Raw genomic sequence first — 23,031 nt, 5'->3', positions numbered from 1 at the left:
TAAGGAGCACTTTTACAACAAACAAAACACGAGAAAACATGCTCACCTGCATCATGAGGCCATTCTTTGTTGTCATCTTAGAGAAAGAGCCCTGGTCTTTGACATCAGATGTTTGGCTTGGTGATTTCTGCCCGTCATTCTTCTCCTCTTGAGGATCCTCGATCACATGTGGTGCAGACTTTGCCGGTTGATCAGAGTTCTCAGGGATCCCGTCCTCCTTCAAATCCACGCTGCTCCCCTCAGGACTAGAGGAGCCACCTATCTCCTCACCTGTATCACTATCGCCACCACTGCTGCCTTTCTGCTCAGGTGATTTCTTCAAAGATTCCAGGAGCTCCAAGTTCCCCAGAAAAAGGTCACCCAGAGAGTCCTCCTCGTCCCCAGATATGCAACACAGTTGTTCCAGTTTTTCAAAATCCTCCAGGGGCTCCTCGTCCAAATCTTTCCACTCAGAAATCAGTAACTCTGGGAGATTGTTGAGGGGAACTTGGGGTGAAGATGGGGTGGCAGGCGGTGTTTTCTGTGACAGATTATTATGTTCATCCTGTTGTTCTGTGCTGGGTGTGAGGTTGTTCTCATCGACCAGTGTTATGTGCACAGAGGGGAGGTTCAGATTGGCTGAGATCCCTTTACTCTGAGTTGTAGCAGGTGGTGATTCTTGCAGAGGTGGCTCTGAGACATCTGCGTTGTGAGTTGGGGAAATATACGGCTCCGTCTCAGTGCTAGCAATAAAGTCGTCTAGATTAATGTGACTAATAAACTCCTCTGCCTCTATAACAGATGGCGGTGGGCTAGGAAAAGAGTCGTCTAAACTCTCCAATTTATCATCTTGCACATCAAGGTCTATGCTTGGTGGAGGACTAGGAAAATCTACTGAGCTGAAATTGTCCACCTGTGGATCTATCTCCTGCATATCAAGGTCACTGGGACAAGAGATGGGATTGGGTGGAAGGGGCATGTCTCTGAAATCCTCTTCTTCATTTATAATGCTCACTCTGTCTTCTATAAATTGCCTAGAAAGCCATGGTTTCATTTCAGCCTCTGACTCTGCGCCTGATTCAACATTTTCCAGGTCTGAAAAGTTCTCATGAGGAGCCTCAGTGATGCAAATAGATATGTTTGAACTCTCTAAAGTGTGACTGAAACAGTTCTCTAAATTTGAGCCTTTGTCGACACACTCAGCTGATGTCTGTCCCTCGTTTTGGATCTTGCAGAGGTGATTCTGAGGCCATCTGTTAAAGTTTTGATTTTCCTCTGTCTCTGTGGAGTCTAGCAGACCTTCCCTGTCCCTTCCTGTCTCTGTGCATGACAAAATCTGCCTCTCTGCTTCCTCCAAGGACTCCTGCTCTGGGATTTCTATATTCTCTACTTCAATATCTGAGATTTCTCTTTTCAGGGCTTCGTTGAAACCGCCAATTTCTACTAGGTTCTCAATGTTTTCCTCCTGTTGTACGTCTACAACTTGGGGAGCTTGTTGGTCATTAGAAACAGCAGAGTCCCACTTTTCCTTCATGGCAAGATTACCGGCAAGTCCTTGTGTTTCATCGTTCCAGGTTTCTTCGCAGCCCTCCAAGACGGCAGGGTGTGGTTCACTTCCTGCAAGTTCATCATTTTCTTCAGTCTCCCAAAACTCCTGACCTACAACAAGCCTTTCCCCCACCTCCCAGGCCTTATTACTGAACCCAGAGAAAAATTCAGATTTCAGTTCGTCTTGGCACCTCCTCTCTGGAGAGGCCCACTGATCATTTTCATCAGGCCACAGACGTAAGTCTCTAGACTGTGAAAAACGGTGGCAGTCAAACTCTCCCCTAATGACTCCAGATCCTGCACGTTCCTCATCCTCATCCATAGCGCTCCATAACTCTTTAGTCTTCACGTCCAGGCCCTCACAGGAGTCTTTATCCATGATGTCAGCAGAGTCCGTCCGACTTGCTGCTCCTCTCATGGGCGACTTTTCCTTCATGGCGTTACACAGCTCTGCGGCAGCTAGTTGTTTCTCCGTCTCTGTCGTGACCTTCTTGTCTTCGCTGCCATCTGAGCAGCGCAGGTTTCTCAGACCCAGCTCGTTGTGGTCCAGACTGGGTCTGTCTTCACGTCTCTCAGCCTCTTCAGCCTCCTCAGCCCAAGAAGGACACGTCAGACCACTAACTTTACCATATACAGACTTCCCATCATCACTTGGCTCGACTACTGACGGGGTTTCACTGCTGAGTGTGGCGTCACTGGTTTGAACACCATATAGTTTAGATAATCTTGACTCTCTGTTGTCAACTTGGGAAGGTGTCACTGATTCCACAGTGTCATTTCTACATTTGAGGGAGTTCAGTGCAGAGAGATCAATATCCCTCTCTGTACCACTTGTGTAATCTTTGTTGCCTGGCCTTAACAAACAATCCTTTGAATGGCTGCCAGACATAGACTCGATCAAAATGTTTGTCTCAGCGAGGCTCTTGGAATGTCGATTTAAATCGTTCTCTGCAGCGTCCTGGTATTTGCAATCTGTTATCTGAGAGATGATGCCATCTGTGTAGTGGTTGTCTATCGGATACCCACCGCTGTGTGGGAGCCCTTTCAGTGGCTCATCATCTAATTTTGAGAACAACTTATCTATTAAGTCAACACAGTCCTTGGCCTGCGGGTCATCACACAGCAGCGTTGACTTTATGCTCTCGTTTTGGAAAATGCCAGAATCGTCTCTCTGTGTTGACTCCAGCCCTTTGTTTAAAATGTCTTTGTCATCACCTAAATGAGAGACAGCATTTTCTGGCGCATGCTGATGCAGAGTACTCATTTCCTCAATAGTTTTACCTTTATCTGACATCTGTAAACTATTTCTTAAGGGGCTCTTTTCTCCCATTTCTCCCTCCTCCTCAGTTTTTTCCTCTATCCCTGTCAGTGTTCCCCGATCCCCTCCTCGACCACTGCTTGGCCTGGAGGCAACCAGTCCATCACTGCTCCTTCTGTTCATCCCGTCCCCCTCCCAGTCACTGTCTGAGAAATAGGCAGAGTCTCGATGTGGTGTTTCATTTCCCAGAGCTCGCCACCCACCGCTTCCCACTCCTCCTCCTCCTCCACTGCTCGTCCATGAGTCACTAGGTGTGAGACAGTCGGCTGAGTTTGAAGTCATAGGTGACAGGACCGAGTCGGTGGGGGTGATAAGTGAGACATCAGAGGATGGGTCCCAATCTGGAGTGGTTGGAGTGGCAGCAGGAGTGGGCACCTTTTCAGCAACATGACAGTGTTTTTCTTGCCCGGTGTCATTGTGTTGAAGTGAATTTTCTCTTTTAGTCTCATCGCTATTTTGAGAACCCACATTTTCTAAATCAGCTGTCGTGATATATTCAGAGTCCACTGAAGAAACCTTATCAGAATGGCTCTGTTCTTTGTCAGGATCACATGACGTGGTATCGGTCTCTCCACATGTTTGATCCCGTCTCTTGGGGCTGCTGGCCTGTAGGCCTTCTTTCATTAATTCACCATTCCCTATTACAGCAGCCTTTTGAGTATCTGCTTCATTTGTGGTTAGCGTTTTGTTCTCACGCTGTAGCACAGTGTTAGAATCTTTAACACTTTGAGTGGACTCAGAAGGAGAGTGCTCCAAGAGATCTGTTTGCTCTCCTCTGGCAGGTAAGGCAGGTCCATCTGCGCTCTCCTCCTCTTCTTTCTCACATGCAAGTGTTTGGTTGTGCAGGAGACCATTTTTGGGCATGATTTCTGAAAACACAAACTCGCCAGATTGGCAGTGGTCAGCACTGTTTCCTTCGCTGTCCAGTTTGGGAGCTTGTTTATTTGGCCCTATATGAAGGACTGGGATCTCAGGCTTCATAGAAACCTTTATCTCACCCTTTTTAGCGCGCTTGGTCACTTGGGCGTAGATGGCCTCAGTTTGTGTTTCATGGTTGCCTTTGTTGGATGCTCGTACGGAGCTCTCTGTCTGAAATCTGATGGTCTGAGCGGAGCTTGGGTCAATACATATGGACTCGTATTCAGGAGACAGCGGTGTAGGGGAGTAAGATGAGTCCGCTTCTTTTCTGTTTGTCGTGGCGTTTTGTCTCGATATGATTTCAGTCAGGAAAGTCTCTGCTGATTGGATCTCCTTCAGGAACTCCTCCCTGGTCATCTCTGTTTTCCGAGGCTCCTTCTCAGTCTGCTGCTGGTCTGACTCCTGCTTCCCCATGGTGATCTCAGAGAGGAGAGAGCGAGATCTCCGTATACCCTTTGAATATGCTTCCTCAGCCTCGGTGTAAGAGGGAAGGCCTGGAGCACAGACATAGGGCCGCAATCTGGATCCTGCAGGATAGAGGTATTTTACTGGATCACTTTCTGATCCTCCCTCTGGATCCGTTTCCATCCTTCCTGTGTCGATCTCTGTGAGGAAAAGATCCCTCTGGAATGATTCTTTAGTTACAGTAGCGTCCTCCTGAGCTCCTGCCCGTTTCTCTGGCACCCATGACTGTCCTGCTGACCCCAGCTCTGTGATCAGCGACTGGGAACGGCGCATCCCTCTGTTGGGCAGCACAAAGTTCCCCCATCTCTCTCCGTCTCTTTTCTCCTCCTTGTCTCCCTCCCATGAAGCCTCTGACTTGGACTCACTAGACTCTGTCACACTAGATATCTCTGTCAGAAACAGATGCATGGGGGATTTCTTGGCAGCGGCCACACGTTCTGCGTGAAGTTCAGCATCTTCCCTCCAAATGGCAGGAAGGATGGTGTCAAGGCGTGACTGAGTCCTTTTCATTCCCCTGGAGAAGAACTCAGCGCAGGCTGGGTCTGCGTCTTCAGATAGGCTGGAGTGAGTGACAGTAGTCCCACCGCTGGTTCTCTCAGGGGACATGAAGGGAGAGTCATCCTCATCTGAGTAGGTGGGACTGGATGAAGACTGTCTGTCAAGCGAGGGGTTTGTGGGCTGAGGGCGGGGTAAATTGCGATAAATTGGGCGCAATGGGTTTTCTCGACGAACAGGAGAGTCAAAGTCTTTTGCACGAGAATGAGAGGTCTCTCTGGAGTTGTGCAATGATGCTAAATGCCTGCTACCACCCTCTCTGTCAGACAGGTCACAGGATAGTGGGTCTCTATTGGATCTCTGCATCTGCGGCTTACTGTATCTTAAATAATTGTCTGCTGTGTTATAGCTGGGGCAGCTTCTTTGTGGTTTGGTGTGGGGAGGCAGGGGTGGGGGGCACATCTGAGGAGGTTGGGGGTAAATTGGATGGCTCGATGGGGGAAGGGAGGGGGAGAGGGATGGGGATGGTGGCAGAGTCTGTCGGGACCGATGGAGCCCCAGGTGATCAAAGGTAGAAGGCGGACAGCTACTCATGTGATGTGGGTCTGTTTCGATTTTTCCACTGATGGTGTAGTGAGGCAGTCCTCTATAACCAAGTGGAGGGGCGGGGAGGGGGCGCGAGTGGAGGTGGTTGGCTGATGACATGGACATAGAGCGAGGCTTCGGAGGAAGGACCGGAGCTTGAGAACTCATCGAGGACTTTTTATCTGCCTCACTGCTCCTTTTCTTCTCCTCTTCATCATCGTCTCCCAAATCGACTACTGAGAAGTCCGTCACTCTGCACGAAGTGTCTCTGAATTCAGCCACGCCTGTGTTGGGAACCTGGAGTTGAACCTCGCTTGATCTGATGGTCTGGAGGCCCTTTCCACACTTATCAGAAGAGCAATAAGGGACTCGTTCTTTTCCCAGCATGCCACTGCGAATCTCCACCAGCTCCATGTCTCCAGGGCAGATCGAGTCAGAGCGGAACGAGGACTGCATCTTCCCTTTAAGAGTTGGCGACTTGTCCTGGGGGGTGTGCTCCTCTAATCTGATGTAGTACTCGCTGGCAAGGGAGGGGCTGCGGGCGCTTATCACAGGGACCACAGTGGGAGTGTCCAAAGACTGTCTGTGGTTATTGTTCACAGTCGGGATTGGCTGAGGAGGAGGAAGAGGTTTGTAGCCTCTTCTGGCATGAGCCTTTTCCCAGAAATACTCAAAGTTCAAGCCTTTGCTGGTTTCGGTGACCGTCAAGATGTCGTCCAGTTCAGACGAGGACGGGGTGATACAGTTCCCCACCGGGTCCAGCAGGGGGTAGGAGTTGTCTCTGTCTTCCCTGCCGTACTCTCTCTCCCTTTGTCGCTCGTTTGCTGCAGTCTGGAAGGCAGGTGGACGGAGTAAGTCCCAGCGTCTTTCAAATGACTCCTCGCTCTCCCCTCTCCTTCCTCTGCCCTCCTCATATTCCTCATCCTCTTCATCTTCTTCGCCCACACTCCCCCTCACCATTCCTCGCTCAGCAGCCAGGAGGGAGGAGAGGAGGAGGAATATCTCCGCTACAGAAGGGCGTTGAGATGGAGGTAGCCAGCAGGACTGCATGATCTCATACCTGAGGACAGGAGAGAACAACAGAGGAATTAAGTTTAGAGAGACAGAATTAGGGCATCTTCACTTCCCATTAACATAATCATCATTTCTGCACAACTGCACTTGGTGGATAAATACTGACCAGTAGTCTGCATGGGAGAGTTTCAGTCTGGGCTGGGCCAGGGTGATCTGTCTCTCCCTAATGACGAAGGTCAGCACCTCTTCGTCGCTCAGGTGTCTGTGGGGCTGAGAGCCAAACTCAAACAGCTCCCAAATAACCACCCCCAAGGACCTGGAGGAAAGAGGAGATGTAGAGATGGTGAGAGGCAGATCTTCACAGACCTCTAAGTTTTTTTTGTTATGTAATGCTCTTACACCAACACCTTGTTTTATACAGAGCTCTGACTTAAAAGCATACAAGATTAAGAGGCATAATGAGAAAACACTTGAGATTATATTCTGTTGGTTATGTCATTATAGATGCCTTATTATATTATCAGAGTAAAAAACTTGTTTGGAGAAGTAATAAAAATCTTTCCTAAATCTTTTGCCATTGTGTCTTCTGTGAGAGGAAATAGTACTCCTCCTCAACTTGTGTGTTTCGTTGCCAGAATATTGTCATTCAACCAAACACATTAAAGTGGACTTTGTAATATCGAGGGCAGGGGGTTCAGTCCAGCTTGTGCTTTTGTTCCTCCATCACTCCCTCTGATGTTACCGATTCTGGCAATGGCGCTACGACTGCTGACAAATTGATGGACTTCCAAATTCTGCTCCAGCAAAATTGAGGTCACACTGATCTTTAAAGATAGGCTTACGTGTAAAGGATATGTGGAATGACTTGTTTGAGAAATCAGCTGTGTCTTTCTGTCTCTACTTTCACTTCAATTCAAAAATGCAAGAGTTTGAGATTTTGGGCCAAATCAAAACTCAAACTGGGACCTACAAAGACCATCTCAGATTATTTGCACACTGTTTCAATACATCAGGTGTTCAGAACATCTCATACTCAATTTCAGCGGCATTAAGAGGTTTGAAGTTTCTTTGTTTTCCACAGAGAACAAATGGTCTGACACTGGTTCAATAGGTGAATGAGTGGAGACTAGCATAAAAAGCACATACTACTAGTACTACTACTAATAATAATAATGATAATAATAATAATAATAATAATAATAATAATTCAAACTTTATATAGCAACTTCAAAGATGCAGCCCAAAGTGCTTAATAAGACAAGATCAGGTGATTATAAACAATAAAAAAGAAGAAAAAAATCACAATAATAGCTATAGAAATGACTGAGAGAAAAACAAACAGACAAAAATAATTTGGTCACAATACAACAACACTTTAACAGTGACACTAATAAGATTAATCCAAGTTTAATGCCAAAATAAAAACATAAATCTTCAATTTCCTATTGCTGTTTGCTGTTCTAAGGTCCAAGTTCTTCAGTTTAGGGCCATAAAAAAAGGAAAGTGGTCTCACCAGATTTCTCATGGGATACTTTAGCACAAGGGTTCCCAACTGGTGGGTTGCGCTCCAAAAGTGAGGCCCATTCTGAATGGATCGCAAGTGACTCGCAAATGTGTCAAGTTTTTCTAAGGTCAGTAAATTTTCAGCACAGAGCTTTTACTATGAAGTGCTGTTTCCTGCTGTAAAGTGAGTGACTAACCGACAGCTACTTGACAAAGCCAGCAACCGAGCTCAACGACATGGCCAAACACAAGTATGACTCTGAATGTGTGGACCTCGAACTAATGACTAAGGAGAAATCTGGACCCCATGGCTGGACCAGTTGGGAACCACTGCTTTAGGAACTTCTAAAAGATCGGCAGTGGAAGATCTGAGAGTTCTTGTTGACGCATAAAATGAAAGGCAGTCACTGATTTATGAAGGTGCTGGATAATACAATGCTTTGAAGATAAGTTAAGGAACTTTAAAATCAATTCTAAAAAATACAGGTAGCCAGAGCAGTGATGCGAGCAGAGGGGTAATGAGATCAGTTCTTTGGTTAAAATTCTGACTGCAGCCTTTTGAATTAACAGTAACTGTAAAATCTTTTTAGGGAGACCAGTAAAAAGAGAGTTGCAATAATCTAAGTGGCTGTAATAAAATAATATAACAGCATTTCAGCATCGTTCTGAGTTAAAGATGGTCTGACTTTCATAATAAGCTGTTTTTGCAATCTTGTTAAAATCGCAGATACAATTAAGATCAGGGTCTAAAATCACTCCCAGATCTGTAATGTGTTTAAATTTGTTTAGACAGGTTAGCAAACATTGACTGTAGTCTCCACCTTTCTGCTTTTGGACCACATACACGCAGAATGTATGTTTTCTGCACATTATTTAGAGGTAAAAAGAGCATTTAAAGAAGTCTGGCAAAACAGAGATATATAGTTGTGTCTTATCAGCATAACAGTGATATTTGACGTTGTTGTGACTAATTATGTTGCGAAGAGGGAGCATGTATAACGAAAAAAGAATAGGACCTAGAATGCTTCCTTGGGGGACACCGTATTAAATGTCATTGAGACACAAAGCCACCTGAACTAACAAATAATTTTCCTTCTGACAGTATACTCTATATGGCCACTTTAACAGGTACACCTATACAGTCTAATACAATCCAGTAAAACAGGCCTACCACATATTCTATCTTTATCGACCTTAAATTGGCAAGTTTATGTTAAAACTCTCTAAAAGGTGTTAATTCTATGAAATATGTTGTATGTATTACTGTGCTTGTTGTTGCTGGTGTTTTTGCATTATATCAAAATCTGTTTCCAATACTCTCCACCCTCATGTTTGTAAATGGGCTGAGCAAAACAATAGAAACACCTCTTGATATAATGCAGCACCACTGCAAACTATAACCCCAATAATATTAACATTGTCAATCAAAACTGAGCCACATTATTTTTTATAAAGGTAGAATTTACAGCTGAGCTGTTGCATCAGATTGTATTAGATTTTACACATACACTGAATACAATAGCTACTGAGTGTTTACTACCAGACACCAGACAGACAGGCATTATCAGAGCACTACCCACATGAACTGGCTGTTAGCAGCCTGGCTTGCACTGTATATAAACAGCTGTGACAGCTGTAAAACGTACCACACATTGCTGGTCTTGGTTTGGTCAGTGACAATAAGAGATCCTCTGTACTCCTCCAGCAGCTCAGGAGCTATCCAGCGTAGTGGGATCCACAGCTTGTCTGGAGTTAGGTAATAGTCCTCCTTCACAAAGACATAGAATAACTATTTTTATACTGAAGAAAAGATTGAATTATGTCATTATTCTAAGATTTAAAATATAAGATTAAACAGGAGTTTATTTTTAAGAGAAATACAAGCACAGACTGACGTACCTTGTAATGGTTATGTGAAAGGCCGTAGTCACCTATCCTAACAGTGAGGTCTGAGGTCAGCAGGCAGTTTCTTAAAGCCAAATCACTGCAGCAAAGAGCAGAACACAAACTCTGACAATCAGCCACATTGAACAGAAATACAATCATGTTTAAAGACTCAGGTGACGTCATGACGGACCTGTGGATGTAGTTGTTTTCATGGAGATGCAGCAGACCAGAGGTGATCTCAAAAGCCATTCTCTGAAGAGTCAAGAGGTCCCTGGTCGGCAGGTCGGGGGTCATCCCGTCTGACTTGCGCTGGGCTCTCAGATACCTCTTCAGGTCACCCTAGTTTTACACCACAACAATAATACAAGCAGTGAATTAGATGCAGTCTTAAGTAGAGGATGAGTTAATACCATTTCAGCCACAAGTGTGTGTGCCAAGTACTTGTGCCCTCCTCCTAAAACAGATATAAAACTTTCAGGCAACACCGTTAGGGCAAAGAGAATATTTGTGCCTTCTGCAGTAAATACGTCCCTTTTTAGGTGTTTTCCATCACAGGGCCTCAGAAGCAGCAGGGGAATTGGTAATGAGCTGGCAGCCTTTGTATTAGTCATTTGTGCTTCAGGAAGGGCAAGGAAATAAAATGAGGACTATATAAAAAGGATAGAAAACATCCGCGAGGAAAGGACAATGGGAGACTTTATCAAGCAGGATAATAGCGCTCTACGAGGCCCCCAGTGTTGTTTGGTTTCTCTCGCTGCGTCGCTGTAATTGATCTGCCTGTGCCTCTGTTTGGCCTCAGAGTCCACTCATATGGTTTTCTTAATCAGTCAGTGATTAAGCCGACTAAGGGAAGGAAAACAAACCGATTGTACCGATGCAAAGCAGGTTTCAGTGACACGGGAACATCTATAATTCCAATAATTTATCACTCCTGCAGCAAATATTATGCAGAGACACTCACATAAAATTAAATTAGAACAAGGAGTAACTCAAGTAAAGACCACATGAAAGCAAATTAAAAGTTCAGTGTTTAGGATTTAAGGGGATATATTGGCAGATATGGAATGTTATGGTTTTCTTTAGTGTATAATCACCTGAAAATAAGAATAGTTGTGTTTTCGTTACCTCAGAATGAGCTATTTATATCTACATAGGGAGCGGGTCCTCGACTACAGAGATCACCATGTTTCTACAGTAGCCCAGAACAGACAAACCCAACACTGGCTCTAGATAGGGACATTCCTGTTTTTGCATTCTTATAACAGCCACCGTAGCTAGCAGCCACTCTGCAAGGAGACCATCAGAAAAGCACTGAATCTTTTACCGTGACACTGCTCTATGCAGTGTTTTTACCAATTTAAATTACCAGGTCTGGTTGTTCTGGAGAGGAAGAGACCTCTGCGGATGATTCAGCTCATGGTAAAAACCTCCTGAACGTCTGGATCTTAAGTTATCAGCGCAAAAAGGTGAACACACATTAGCAGGTGCTGGGCTAGCGGCCTGTCTGTGACATGCCAAACAGTGTCAGAGAAACACTGTAGCATTAAACTGCTTTATTCTGTGTTTTTATTGGTTTTAATCACCTTGTCTGTTTGTTTTTGAGAGGAAGAGACCTCTGCAGATAATTCTTCTCCCAAAAAAAACCCATCCTTGACAGTGAACACTGAAAGAATTCTAACCAGAAGTTTCAGCTGCCTGCAATCTACAGTTCTCACCACTAGATGCCACTAAATCCCCCAAAATCGTACACACTGCTTCTTTAAACCAGGGGTGTCAAACTTACGGCCCGGGGGCCATTATAGGGCAGGAGATGACTGAACCTGCTTCTCACTAGCTTCAACTTTAGTGGAAAATTATTTTTTTTAAAAATGCACATGTAATGAAAGTAAGTAATGGAATGACTGAATGTGGAAAAAACTGAGACATGCTGGTGAATTTGAACATAAATAAATGTTTTGTAAATGGATGAACATTTTCAGAAAGTACTTTACACCTCTTTACACCCCTGCTTTAATTATTTGATGCAACTATAACATAACTGAAAAATAAAGGTGGGACATAATAGCCTTTACGGTGATTAACAGCATTGTCTGTAATAAAAGCTGTATGGCAATTAGAGTTTTCGGAGCACTGTGAAACAACCCCCCGTCCCCGTATGTTTAATTTCACTTTTGTCCCACATTTAAACGGCATATTTATACTCACCAGCTGACAGAACTCCATAACCAGAAGGAAGGGGATGCTCTCACTGCACTGCCCCAAACACTGAAGGATGTTGGGATGCTTAAGGCTCCTGAGGGGACAAAGAGAGATAGACAATTTACTGTCTGTCTATTTGTCTGTCTGTCAGTCTGTGTGGGTGGGTGGGCTGCTGGGTAGGAAGGTAGGTAGGTATAATGAGCTGGCAGCCTTTGTATCACACAGATGAGAGTGGAGAGAGGGACAGAGAAAGGAGAGGAGAGGCACTTGTGTGAGGCACTGCAGCAAAGCCAAATTAAGTGCAAGTGAAAGTTGGGAAATGGAAATAAAGCATATTGGTGTTTTGCTTGTTATTGGGTAGGTGTGTGTTTATATCAAACGCACAAAAGATAACAGGACAAGGGGAGGGTGTGTGTGTGTGTGTGTGTGTGTGTCAGCAAGAGCAGAGGAAATGGGAGATGTAAACACCAAATGAATGTGTGTGAAAATGACTCGTTGTGGGTGTGTGTGTGAAGGGATGTGGTGGCTGGTGTGGGGTTTGCCCAGAGATAGGAATAGAGAAGAAGACGAAGGCAGCCCTGTCCTTGGATGCTTCCTCTGTATGCGTGCGTGTGTGTGTGTGTGTGTGTGTGTGTGTGTGTGTTAAAAAGAGAGGACAGCCAAAAAGCTACTCAGATTCTGAGTCAAACACTAAATAGGTCGGTTCAGTGTTCATCCTCGAGAACAATTTTTCTTACCATCTACCTGCAGTAACATTACCATCTTGGTGCACAACAAAACATTAATACACACATTTTATAGTGTAAACAGGCACAATTAAAACTAGACATACTATTACTCCTTTTATCAATGATTAAAGTGAATTAATAGGCAATAAAATGCATCCTGTCATCTACTAAATACACTCCGGTAATGCTGATACAGCCTGCTATAACCAGTAGTACATAGTGGCTAATGTTAGCTAACATTAGATAGATTATTACCTGTAGAATTATCTTCATATAGTCATTTCAGTGACTTGACTACTTTCCTCTACCTGTCCTGCTAAACTTACGATTGCAAACTGTGGCCACAGTGACTATCGTTAAGCAAAGGTTACATCGTCCTGCCCCCAAAATGGCTACCCGAGTTTTGGCGGTTTCTCCCACCTGTACGGCTCAGACTCGGCCAAGAACTTCCTCTGCTCCAGAGGGCTGGCACTGACACGCAGCTCCTTCACCACAGCCTGAGAGGAGCTGCAGTCACACAGCACTTCAGCCAGGATCACCTAGGAGAGATCGATGGGCAATAACATGGGAGAGTGCCCAGGAGAAGCAGAGCGGCGGTATAAGAACTATTTTGAGTTAAGACTCCTGATCTGGTCGGTGGCTGGTATTAAATATAACAGAGCAGAAGCTGATGTGAGAAAGAAAATCTGTGGTGTGGGTCATATTTTACACAAGAACACAATGATATCTGAATGTGAGAGGCGATCGCCTTACCTTTCCGAACCAGCCATTTCCTATCTCCTGAAGATAGTTTAAAGTGTGTCTTTTAAAGCACTGAGACTTTGAGTCTGTGGGGAAAAAAGGCAAACAAAAAAAGATCAGGGTCACGCACATCAACATCTGATGTTCTGTTATGATGGTAAATCGGTAAAAACAGGAACAAAAATGAGCTTTAAAAACAGATACACTCAGGAAAATACATTATTTACTTTATTGTTCTCAACTACCATGGACATAAACAAAACATTAAATTCAACCTTAAATTCAACCTAGCATTAAATATCCCTCCAGACATGTTTTAAAGGGGCTCTATGTGTAATTGAGAGTGCATCTCATCATGGAGGTGGCTGAGCTGGAGGTGCTTAAACAGCGGCAACAGCACTGACAGAGCTAACAGTGTTAACCAGGGGGCAACCAGAGGATGGGCGCTGCGCTTCCACAACAACACTGCCCCAATATTGGCAGTGTCTGCCTTATGAGCACGGTGCAAAGGGGCAGTAAGCAGGAGAGATACACACATGCACTGACATACACACACTGACGGACTGGCTTACCACAACAAACCACAGAGGAGCTCAGATTACAATACACAGAGCATGACTTCATTCTCTGCTTTCACTTTATCTTTTCATAGCAAATGTTGGTTTGCTGCTGTATTAATGTTCTGAATGTCACCTACAGCCCCTCCAGACACGTTTTTAGACATAAATTAATACTGTCTTTGAATATTAATTTGTGTCTGATATTGTTTTCCCACACAAAAAGTTCAATTACCTTCTTAAACATTGTTAGAAAAGATATCTACTCCTTATTCTTCACTTAAAAATCCAAAATCTAGGAATCTGCAAAGTTCAAAAGTTTAACCACTGGATATAAGAGGTCTCCTACTTCACTGACAAGTCTCAGTTTCAGTAAAAATGCCCTTGGGGTTTCATAATTCCACATCACTTTTATGTAAGAAGTATACTGAAAGACGATTTGCTTCCAATCTAGTCCAGTGTAAAAAAAAAATGCTGGTATGTTCATTCATTTCCATAACCTCTTATCCTGGGTCGCAGGGGGGCTGAAGCCTATCCCAGCTGACATTGGGTGAGAGGCAGGGTACACCCTGGACAGGTCACCAGACTATCACAGGGCTGACACATAGAGACAGACAACCATTCACTCTCACATTCACACCTACAGACAATTTAGAGTCACCAATTAACCTGCATGTCTTTGGACTGTGGGAGGAAGCCGGAGTACGTGGAGAAAACCCACGCTGACACGGGGAGAACATGCAAACTCCACACAGAAGGGCTCCACCACCCTAGACTTTGAACCAGGAACCCTCTTGTTGTGAGGCCACAATGCTAACAACACCGCTGCACCATGCCATGCTGGTATGTAAACATCTTAAACTCAAGTGCTAACAGACTTCTCATGGACATTCTCTATTCTGCACAGTGAAGTAACAATAAGCTAAAACACATTTCTGAGTGAGAGTGGGACTCTCATGTACGACACAATACCCTTCCTGATACCGTCCCTGTCTGTGGCCAAACTTGGCGTGCCCATACGAGGCACTGATGCAGAATTTCCTCAGATCACAGTTTCCACTCCATTGAACATCAGTGGGGAGTCCAATACTACTGGTTTTACACCCGGTTTGAGACCTTTAATGGATCCACATCAGTGACTCAGCCAACAGACCATGAGGGAGTTCAGCACAGGACAGTACTTCAGTTTCATTTTGAAGGGTTTGTGCTAAAACGAGAGTCAGAGAACAGCACAGTTGTTCCAGCTTGTTACCTGCTCCATCCTGCAGGGCGGGGCAGTTGGGCCTGTCTCTGACTGGCAAGGTGTAGACCTCAGGGAGGGAGGGACATGACGACAGGCTGTCCTCCTGGATGGGACTGGAGCCTCCAGAGCATTCCTCCCCGTCTGCATTGTCAAATTCCTGGTTGAGCCGCAACAGCAGAGACAAATCAAAACACTGGTGTGATTAAAAAATAAGAATTAAGCTGTAGTCTGTCGTCTAATAATAATAATACAGTTGGCTTTAGCTGTAACTGTGAAGGGCAGACAATGAGAAAGCATCCACTCTGAACTAATGACACCCTGTCTGCTGGCTCAACAACACTGTCAGGTCAAAGGATGGAGGCTTAGGCAAGATTAGACTGAGAGATGGTTATTGACCATTTCTACTTCATTAAGTTGGAATTATCGACTCCTGTTTGCATTTCCATACCGAACCCTCCTGCAGCTGATCAAGTCAAGCTTAAATAAAAACTATACCGTCATGCAAAAAAGGTGTGGCAAAACAAAGAAAGCAGAGAGGTGAATAGATCTCTTACATGTTTAAGACTTACATTGAACCCCACTCCTCCTCTCTTACAGCACAGGCAGGTCAGGAGCAGCAGGACAAAGGAGACGAGCCCCGAGCAAGAGATGAGGATGACGACGTAGGGTGGAGGAGAGAGGGATGCAGCCCTGGTTTGAGAAACTGAGAGGAAGACAGGAAGAAAATACAACAGAGGAATGATTTAATACAGAAATGCAGGGTATTTGTGCTTCTATAAGGGGGACACACTTGTTAGGTTTGAGTCAGTGACAAGGAAAAGAGAGACTTCACTGAATCAGAAAACTGGAAGATCTTGTTACACAGGTGTTTTGTTTAGAGGGAAACCATTGGAGCGTTTTCTTAGCGGCAGGTTTGGGGACACAGTGGAGAACCCCAATGGACAGCTTGCATCAGGGATTTGGGGGGGTAAAAAGCAGGAAAAGAAGTTGAAGATAAAAAACGATTGTCTGAATCAGTAAATGAAAATAGAGACTGGAATTAAAGTTTGAAAGTGGGATAATATACCATTCCAGTAAGGACAATAAGCACGGGGGGAAAGGGGGAAATATCAGAAATGGCATTCCACTCAGGAAACACAGTTAAAAAGCAGGGGAGGGGTGGCTGGAGTTGTCATTTAGGTAAAAAGGAGCGCTAATCAGGAAGGGTTGGAAACTGGAAAAGAATTACTCAAATCAGGAAGGTTTACTACTCAGGTGAGAGAGGGAGGGATCGGGACATTTTGATATTTGTACCTCAACGTGGTCGATTGTGGGAAGTGAACCATCTGTAGAAAAGAAAAGGGGCAGGGCAGGGTGGTTAAATACCCTTCAGGTGTTATCTATAGGTTTCATTTAAATGCTGAAGCCAAAACATACGTCAAACACGGCATCACTTTTGACAGATGACAAAGAGAGAGGAACAATGACACCTTGAAACAGCTAGAAGGTGCCCAACTCACACTTAACACAGTGAAGAACGCATATCCTAAATATGAACATTTACAGTTCAGTGTGTAGGATTTAGGGGGATATACCGGCAGAAATGGAATATAATATAATAAAGTGTGTTTTAGTTAGTGTATAATCACCTGAAAATAAGAACCGGTGTGTTTTCGTTACCTTAGAATGAGCTGTATATATCTACATAAGGAGCAGGTCATGATGCACCACCATGTTTCTATAGTAGCCCAAAATGGACAAACCAAACACTGGCTCTAGACATGGCTATTCGTGTTTTCATGTTGGCCACAGTAGTTCACAGCCTCTCCACGACAAAAGCATCAGAAAAACACTGCTTTTTTCAGCATGAAAATGCTTTGTTTTGGAGAGGAAGAGACCTCTGTGGATAATTCGGCTCCCAGTAAAACCCTCCTGAATGTCTGGATCAGAAGTAAGGTGAGCACACATAAGCAGGTGCTAGGCTAGCGGCTGTCTCTGCCATGCCAAACAGCAAAGGAGAAGCACTGATTTATGACATGAAACTGCTTTATTCAGGGTTTTTACCATATTTAATAAGCTCATGCATTTGTTTTGGAGAGGAAGAGTCCTCTGCGGATAATTCGGCTCCCTGTTTAAACCTCCTGAACGTCTGGATCAGAAGTAAGGTGAACGCACGTTAAATAACAGGAGAAAAAAGGTGAGCACACAATAGCAGGTGCTACGCTAGTGGCTGTCTCTGCCATGCCAAACAGCATAGGAGAAACACTGATTTGTAACATGAAACTGCTTTATTCAGTGTTTATACCATATTTATTCACCTGGTGCGTTTGTTTTGGAGAGGAGGAGACCCCTGCTGATAATTCGGCTGGTTGCAATCTACAGTCCTAACACCTAGATGCCACTAAATCCCCCTAAATCTTACACACTGCTCCTTTAACACCGTGAAGGACTAATACATTGGATATACAGTAAAGGTCCAGTGTGTAGGACTTATTGGCATCTGAACTGAAACTTCTCTCGTGTGCTAAGCGTGCAGGAGAACTATGATGGCTGACAGGAAACACAAATGGCCCTATATAGAGCCAGTGTTTGGTTTGTCCATTCTGGGCTACTGTAGAAACAACATGGTGGACGCCGTGGAATAGGACCCATTCCCTATGTAGATATAAACGACTCATTCTAAAGCCTGATTTACGGTAAGTCGCTCAACACTTCTGATGAGTGCTACAATGAAAAGGTTTCAGTTGTCTCTATGGTAACCAGATGCTATCCTCCAGCCGGCTTGTTTAGTTATATTATGATGCTGATGGGTATGTATATCCTTCTGAAATATGTTTGTTCTATATCTATATTTGTGCTACGTTGTATCCATTGCATTCTGATAACAGAGGGATTTGATCAGATCACTGAGTTAATTGAAGAGAAAGAGATTTTAAACTCAGGCTACATCTACTGAGAATACAATGGGAGCCAGGAAAAGGAGGTGGTCAGTGTATCGCTTGAAGTAAACAAGGTAGATTAAGGATAAATATGTTTTTTTTGTCCATTAAAATGCAGGACATGGACGAGGAGTTGCACTTTCGGTAGTTTCAGATGACCACCAACTGTTCTGATGATCTCATCAACAAGATCCAGCTCTATGTTGTTCACAAAACTCCAGTAGATGTGTCATAGGGGATAGCCATGGCTACCCAATCGCGTTACATGACAAAATATGATGGTTTCTGTGACATAATGTTGAAAATACATCATGTGTCTTGAGCGAAACTCATCAAAAGTGTTAAGCGCCCTACCATAAATCAAGTAACGAAAACACAATTCTTGTTTTCAGGTGATTATAAACTGATGAAAACACAGTTATGAATATTATTTCTGCCAATAGATGCTCCTAAATCCTGCACACTGGACCTTTAATTTTGAAACCATACCAACCCTTAGCCTATCTTTTCTGAATCTGTGTGAACAAAGCAGCATTTTAGGTATCACATATAACATAACATTAGCAAGGTACTACTCTCTAAACAAACCTTTAAAGCTGTATTTACTGATATTATAACACGTTACACACATTAAAAATACTCTATGACAATTTGAAATAACTATAGGCATGTGAAATAGTGAAAATACATTAAGAAAAATAATAATAATAAGCCAGGGGATACATAAACACTGATACTGAAACCATATTTTGAAATGTAACACTTAGCTTACACTTTATAAACCTGTGCTGTCTTAAAATATCCCAGTTTCATTCTCTGCGTCCCTCATACAAATCCAAAAATACATTCATTCACAAGGTCATGATATTTAATAATTTACCAGCTCGATAAATATTGTAAAAAGAGGATCAGCATCCCGCTAAAAAATCATCAAAGACGTGAAGTGATGTTTGTTTTATTTGCCAGATGAATATGTAGGCCTCATTTCAATGAGCACTTTTAACACTTCTTGTTTTGTTGTTTACAAAAAGTTGCAGTACAGACAGAAGCAGGATCACTTGTTTCACACATCCTGCGCAAAGGTAGCCCGAGTAAAGATGTGTTCAGCATGTAAAACCAGCTTCGTGGGCTGGTGAATGGGCCTATCTGTTGCTAACTGATAGAAATAAATTGTAGATAATCAATCAGTTTCAGAGTTTTAGCTCATGGAGCACAAAGAGATGCAGCTAATTGTTGATCACCTGCAAAACAGGGTCTGATATGACAACTAAATAACCACCTTGGCAGTGGGGTCCCCTTTACATGACACCACAAACATATAAGTGGTGGCTCCAGCCATGATGCACAATTCCTGTGCAGTGCTATTCTTTCATCTTTCCCTAGACAGATGTCCAGACAGACACTGCATATAAATAGGAACCTAACACAGGGCCTTTTCCACCAGCCCCGGTGCCAGCAGCTCTTATCAAAACAATACACCACAATACAATGACTGCACACATTACACAAACACAACACTCTGCCAGATCTTGGGGGAAGAAGGCATATTCAAATTGGGAAAAATAAAGATGCCAGCACTGGTTAATAGGCTAAATAATCTCCAGTGCCAAGCGGAGGCTATTTATAGACTAAATATCTCGCACTGACCGACGGTTTTAGGCTGCTATTCATACAGTATATGTGCTGTTTTTTTAAATGCCATCGATGTGAGGCCCGAGATCGAAGCACCCCCCCTTAATATTTTCATCACTGCATGCAAATACGGTACCCTACCCATCACCAAATCAGCCCCGCTCCTGTTTTCATTAAGTCAGCCACGTACTGCAATAATAATTCGCATTATGTCTCAGTCATACAGGCTGATAACACAGCAAAGAGGCCTTTTCATAACTGACTACATCCCCCTCTCTGCTCCTTTTCTCCAGCATCACTGACAGGTTTTCAAACCCCCCTCTTCCTCCCCATCCTCCTCCTCCTCCTCCTCTCCTCCGACTCCGCTCACCTTCCCTCTGCGGGGCTCCAAGCGCTCTCTCCGGGCTGAAGTACGACATGATCCCCGCCAGCGCTACCATCACCCAGCAGTGTGGCCGCATCGTCGCCGCGTCCGGAGCAACAACAACACCATCCGAGCGACGCCGCCGACTGTCGGTATCGGTGTCCTCCTCTCTCCCGTCACCCCCGCCACGGTCTGTGCCGTCTCCGGGCTCACGCTGTCTGTGTCTCCCCCCTCCGCTTTTCTCCTAATAATAAAGAGCGTCTCCTTGCCTTCCTTGTTGTGCTCTCCCCCCCTCACCTCCTCCTCCTCCTCCTCCTCTCTCCTCCTCCTCCCCCTGCTCTAATCCGCAATTAAACACGGTGTGTGAGATGCTCTATTGTGCATCAGTCCGCCGCTCGGTGCACATACATTACCGCTGTGTCTGTTTTCAACAACCACCCCTATTTCTCCCCTCTCTCTCTCTCTCTCTCTCTCTCACACACACACACACACACACACACACATATATATAAATATATATATAATTATTTCTTTCTCCCCCTCTATCTCACAGTGTTGGAGGGGTGTCTGTGTTTTTCTCCTCCGCCAGCCTACGTCAGACACACACGGCGCGCATTGTCATGGTCCAGCTTGATCATCATAACGCTACCCAGAGCAGGAAAAAAAAAAAAATCTGTGATAATATTCCCACAGGGATGTAATGATGTGTATGTGGTGCTCAGCAGCGGGTTATATTGATCTCATATTGAATTTTTAATCTTTTAAATATCACTTGAGTATTCATATGGGGGTTTGGGGTTTGATGTGATTTGCTTATAATATTGAATAATAAATATTAAAACAATAAAGTGTTAACTGACCCGTCTACAAAGAGTGCAAGCCTTCTTCACCTTATAAATAAAAAATGAACACTTTCTTTTGGTGTATTATTTAAATATATGTCATGTGAAAGGGTCATGACTGCAATAGGGGAGACCGGGGGCAACTGTAACAATTTTTGGTTTGATGTCTATAGCTATGTTTCCATCCAAAAGTGATTTGAATCATTGGGAAATGCGCATTAAAAGAAATACAAATCCTGTGTGTTTCCATTAAATGTACGGACTTTGGTGAAAACTACAAACTTGCGCGAGTTTTCCGCAGAACCGGAAACAAAACAAGTCTCGCATTCTTCTTCTTCTACGTTTTCTGGCGGTTGGCAACCAGCTTGTAAATGCATTACCGCCTTCCCGACCCGGAGTGTGGATATCACCATGGAGAGAGGTGCGCTACGTCAGACTTAATTCGAACATAACTGTTTCCATCCCTCGTTTTGCAAATCAACATTTTTTCAGATCAACCAAAACCTGGCTAAAGCGAGCGTATTTTAGTTTGTGCGAATCAGGGGATTTTAATTCGAATTTTGGCGTTTCCATCATAATTTTGCGATGCGATACTTCTAGATGCGCATCTAAACAGGCTGATGGAAACATGGCTATTGGTAAAAAACCTCTTTAACTATTTGGATTTTTTTTTTCTATTGGTAACTTGTATCTGTGTTCTACTTTTTTACAGTGATCAATTGACCCTTGGCTAAGCCCCACCCCTTTTTGATGGTCCGTCAAGCTATCTGAGTTATCATAGAGCATATTTAGAACTTCAATTAAAAGCCCGGGCTATTATTTGCTTGAATCACTGAAATCAACAGGCCTATATTTGGGACAGGCCTTTAATTCCTTCAACACAAAACTGTTGCTCAGCAAATATGGGAAATATGTTCATATCGTTTCAGAGAGAAGTAGACAAAAGGGTCTAAAATATGTGTTTGAAGGATATGTCTAGTAGGGTTGTAAGAATCCGTCCATCTGGATCAATATATCGATTCACTGACCAACGAAAACATCTTTCTATATCGTCACCATTAGGATACACATTTATTTTGAAAATCAGGCAGATGACAAGCAGTTGAGAGACAGACAATGAGGATAACGCCATTAGATTGGGGATTAATCAGCAGTGTGGGTATATTTTCGATTTTGGAGGCAAAAAGGGTCAATAGACAGAGCACACACTATACGTACTCACTCACTGAGTAGTAAAAACAGGTTAAAAAGAGGCTGACTCTATGGATCACAGTGTAAAAGTGAACCACCACATCACTGGTGATCAACACTGAAGACAATGAGTGTAAAGGGAAACTTTGCTGATATTCAACCAGCTGTGTGTCATCGCAGTGTGTGAGGATGAACGCTGATGAATCACACAATGCGATGACACATTAACAAAGTTTCCCTGCTTCCCTTCACTGGTTCCTGTACAGCAGGGTCGGTCTTTATTCACTGTTATAATCATTAAAAAGCAAAAGCAGCATGTGTATACATTCAGTAGGCTATATCTTCAGTAGCTAGCTAGCTAACCCTACACTTTTCCAGGGTTTGATTTTGGTTTTGGAACAGGGAAGAAACATGACAACTATGTCATCTGACCTGGTTGTAACCTTTCCTATTATATACAAAAGACAGATCTTATTGGTTGTTCATGGGTTTTTTGTCCAGTGGAAAGGGGCATAAGAGACACAATATTGACTCAAACACTAGAAGTCAAATGTTATATCTGCCCCAACCTGCAGAGGAGAATGTAACGGCATATGTAATATGTTCATATAAATACCAAGGGCCACAATTAACTCCCAGGAATGAGGGAGGGATCATCACGGACCATGTGCTTAATGAGTTTCATGGTTCTGTCTCGTTTCTGGTTGGTGCAGTTCGAGACGTTACAATCACCCCTTTGTTATATTGAGAATCATTCATCTTAACTCAAACGTGCAATAATGGGTCAACTTGTGCAATACTGCCTTTAATGTTTTGTTTTTATATCTGTAATAATCTCTAATATCTTGTGTATTTATTACTGTCTATTTTTTTATACTCGGGCATGGCAGAGCAAATTTTGTTG

General features: G+C 43.7%; 1 protein-coding gene across 4 annotated transcripts in view; it reads right to left on the bottom strand.

The window, feature by feature from the left end:
• lmtk3 (lemur tyrosine kinase 3) overlaps positions 1 to 20,353 on the bottom strand; it is a 29,491-nt gene extending 9,138 nt beyond the window's left edge. For 2 of the 4 annotated variants that reach the window (XM_050047816.1, XM_050047819.1), the window contains exons 1-11: positions 20,101 to 20,353; positions 15,735 to 15,883; positions 15,190 to 15,337; positions 13,393 to 13,466; positions 13,060 to 13,178; positions 11,918 to 12,005; positions 9,903 to 10,051; positions 9,725 to 9,809; positions 9,472 to 9,593; positions 6,489 to 6,638; positions 47 to 6,368 (exon numbers count right to left, since the gene is read on the bottom strand). In XM_050047816.1, coding sequence (XP_049903773.1) covers positions 47 to 6,368; positions 6,489 to 6,638; positions 9,472 to 9,593; positions 9,725 to 9,809; positions 9,903 to 10,051; positions 11,918 to 12,005; positions 13,060 to 13,178; positions 13,393 to 13,466; positions 15,190 to 15,337; positions 15,735 to 15,883; positions 20,101 to 20,191 — 7,497 coding nt within the window. In that variant the 5' untranslated portion in view covers positions 20,192 to 20,353. The remainder of the gene's footprint in view (positions 1 to 46; positions 6,369 to 6,488; positions 6,639 to 9,471; positions 9,594 to 9,724; positions 9,810 to 9,902; positions 10,052 to 11,917; positions 12,006 to 13,059; positions 13,179 to 13,392; positions 13,467 to 15,189; positions 15,338 to 15,734; positions 15,884 to 20,100) is intronic. The other 2 variants (XM_050047817.1, XM_050047818.1) reach the window with 2 other exon arrangements.
• Positions 20,354 to 23,031: the final 2,678 nt, after the last annotated feature.

Source organism: Epinephelus moara, chromosome 6, assembly GCF_006386435.1.
Source record: "Epinephelus moara isolate mb chromosome 6, YSFRI_EMoa_1.0, whole genome shotgun sequence".
Taxonomy (NCBI): Eukaryota; Metazoa; Chordata; class Actinopteri; order Perciformes; family Serranidae; genus Epinephelus; species Epinephelus moara.
The sequence above is the reverse complement of the archived record's forward strand: the minus strand, read 5'-3'. Positions and strand labels throughout refer to the sequence as shown.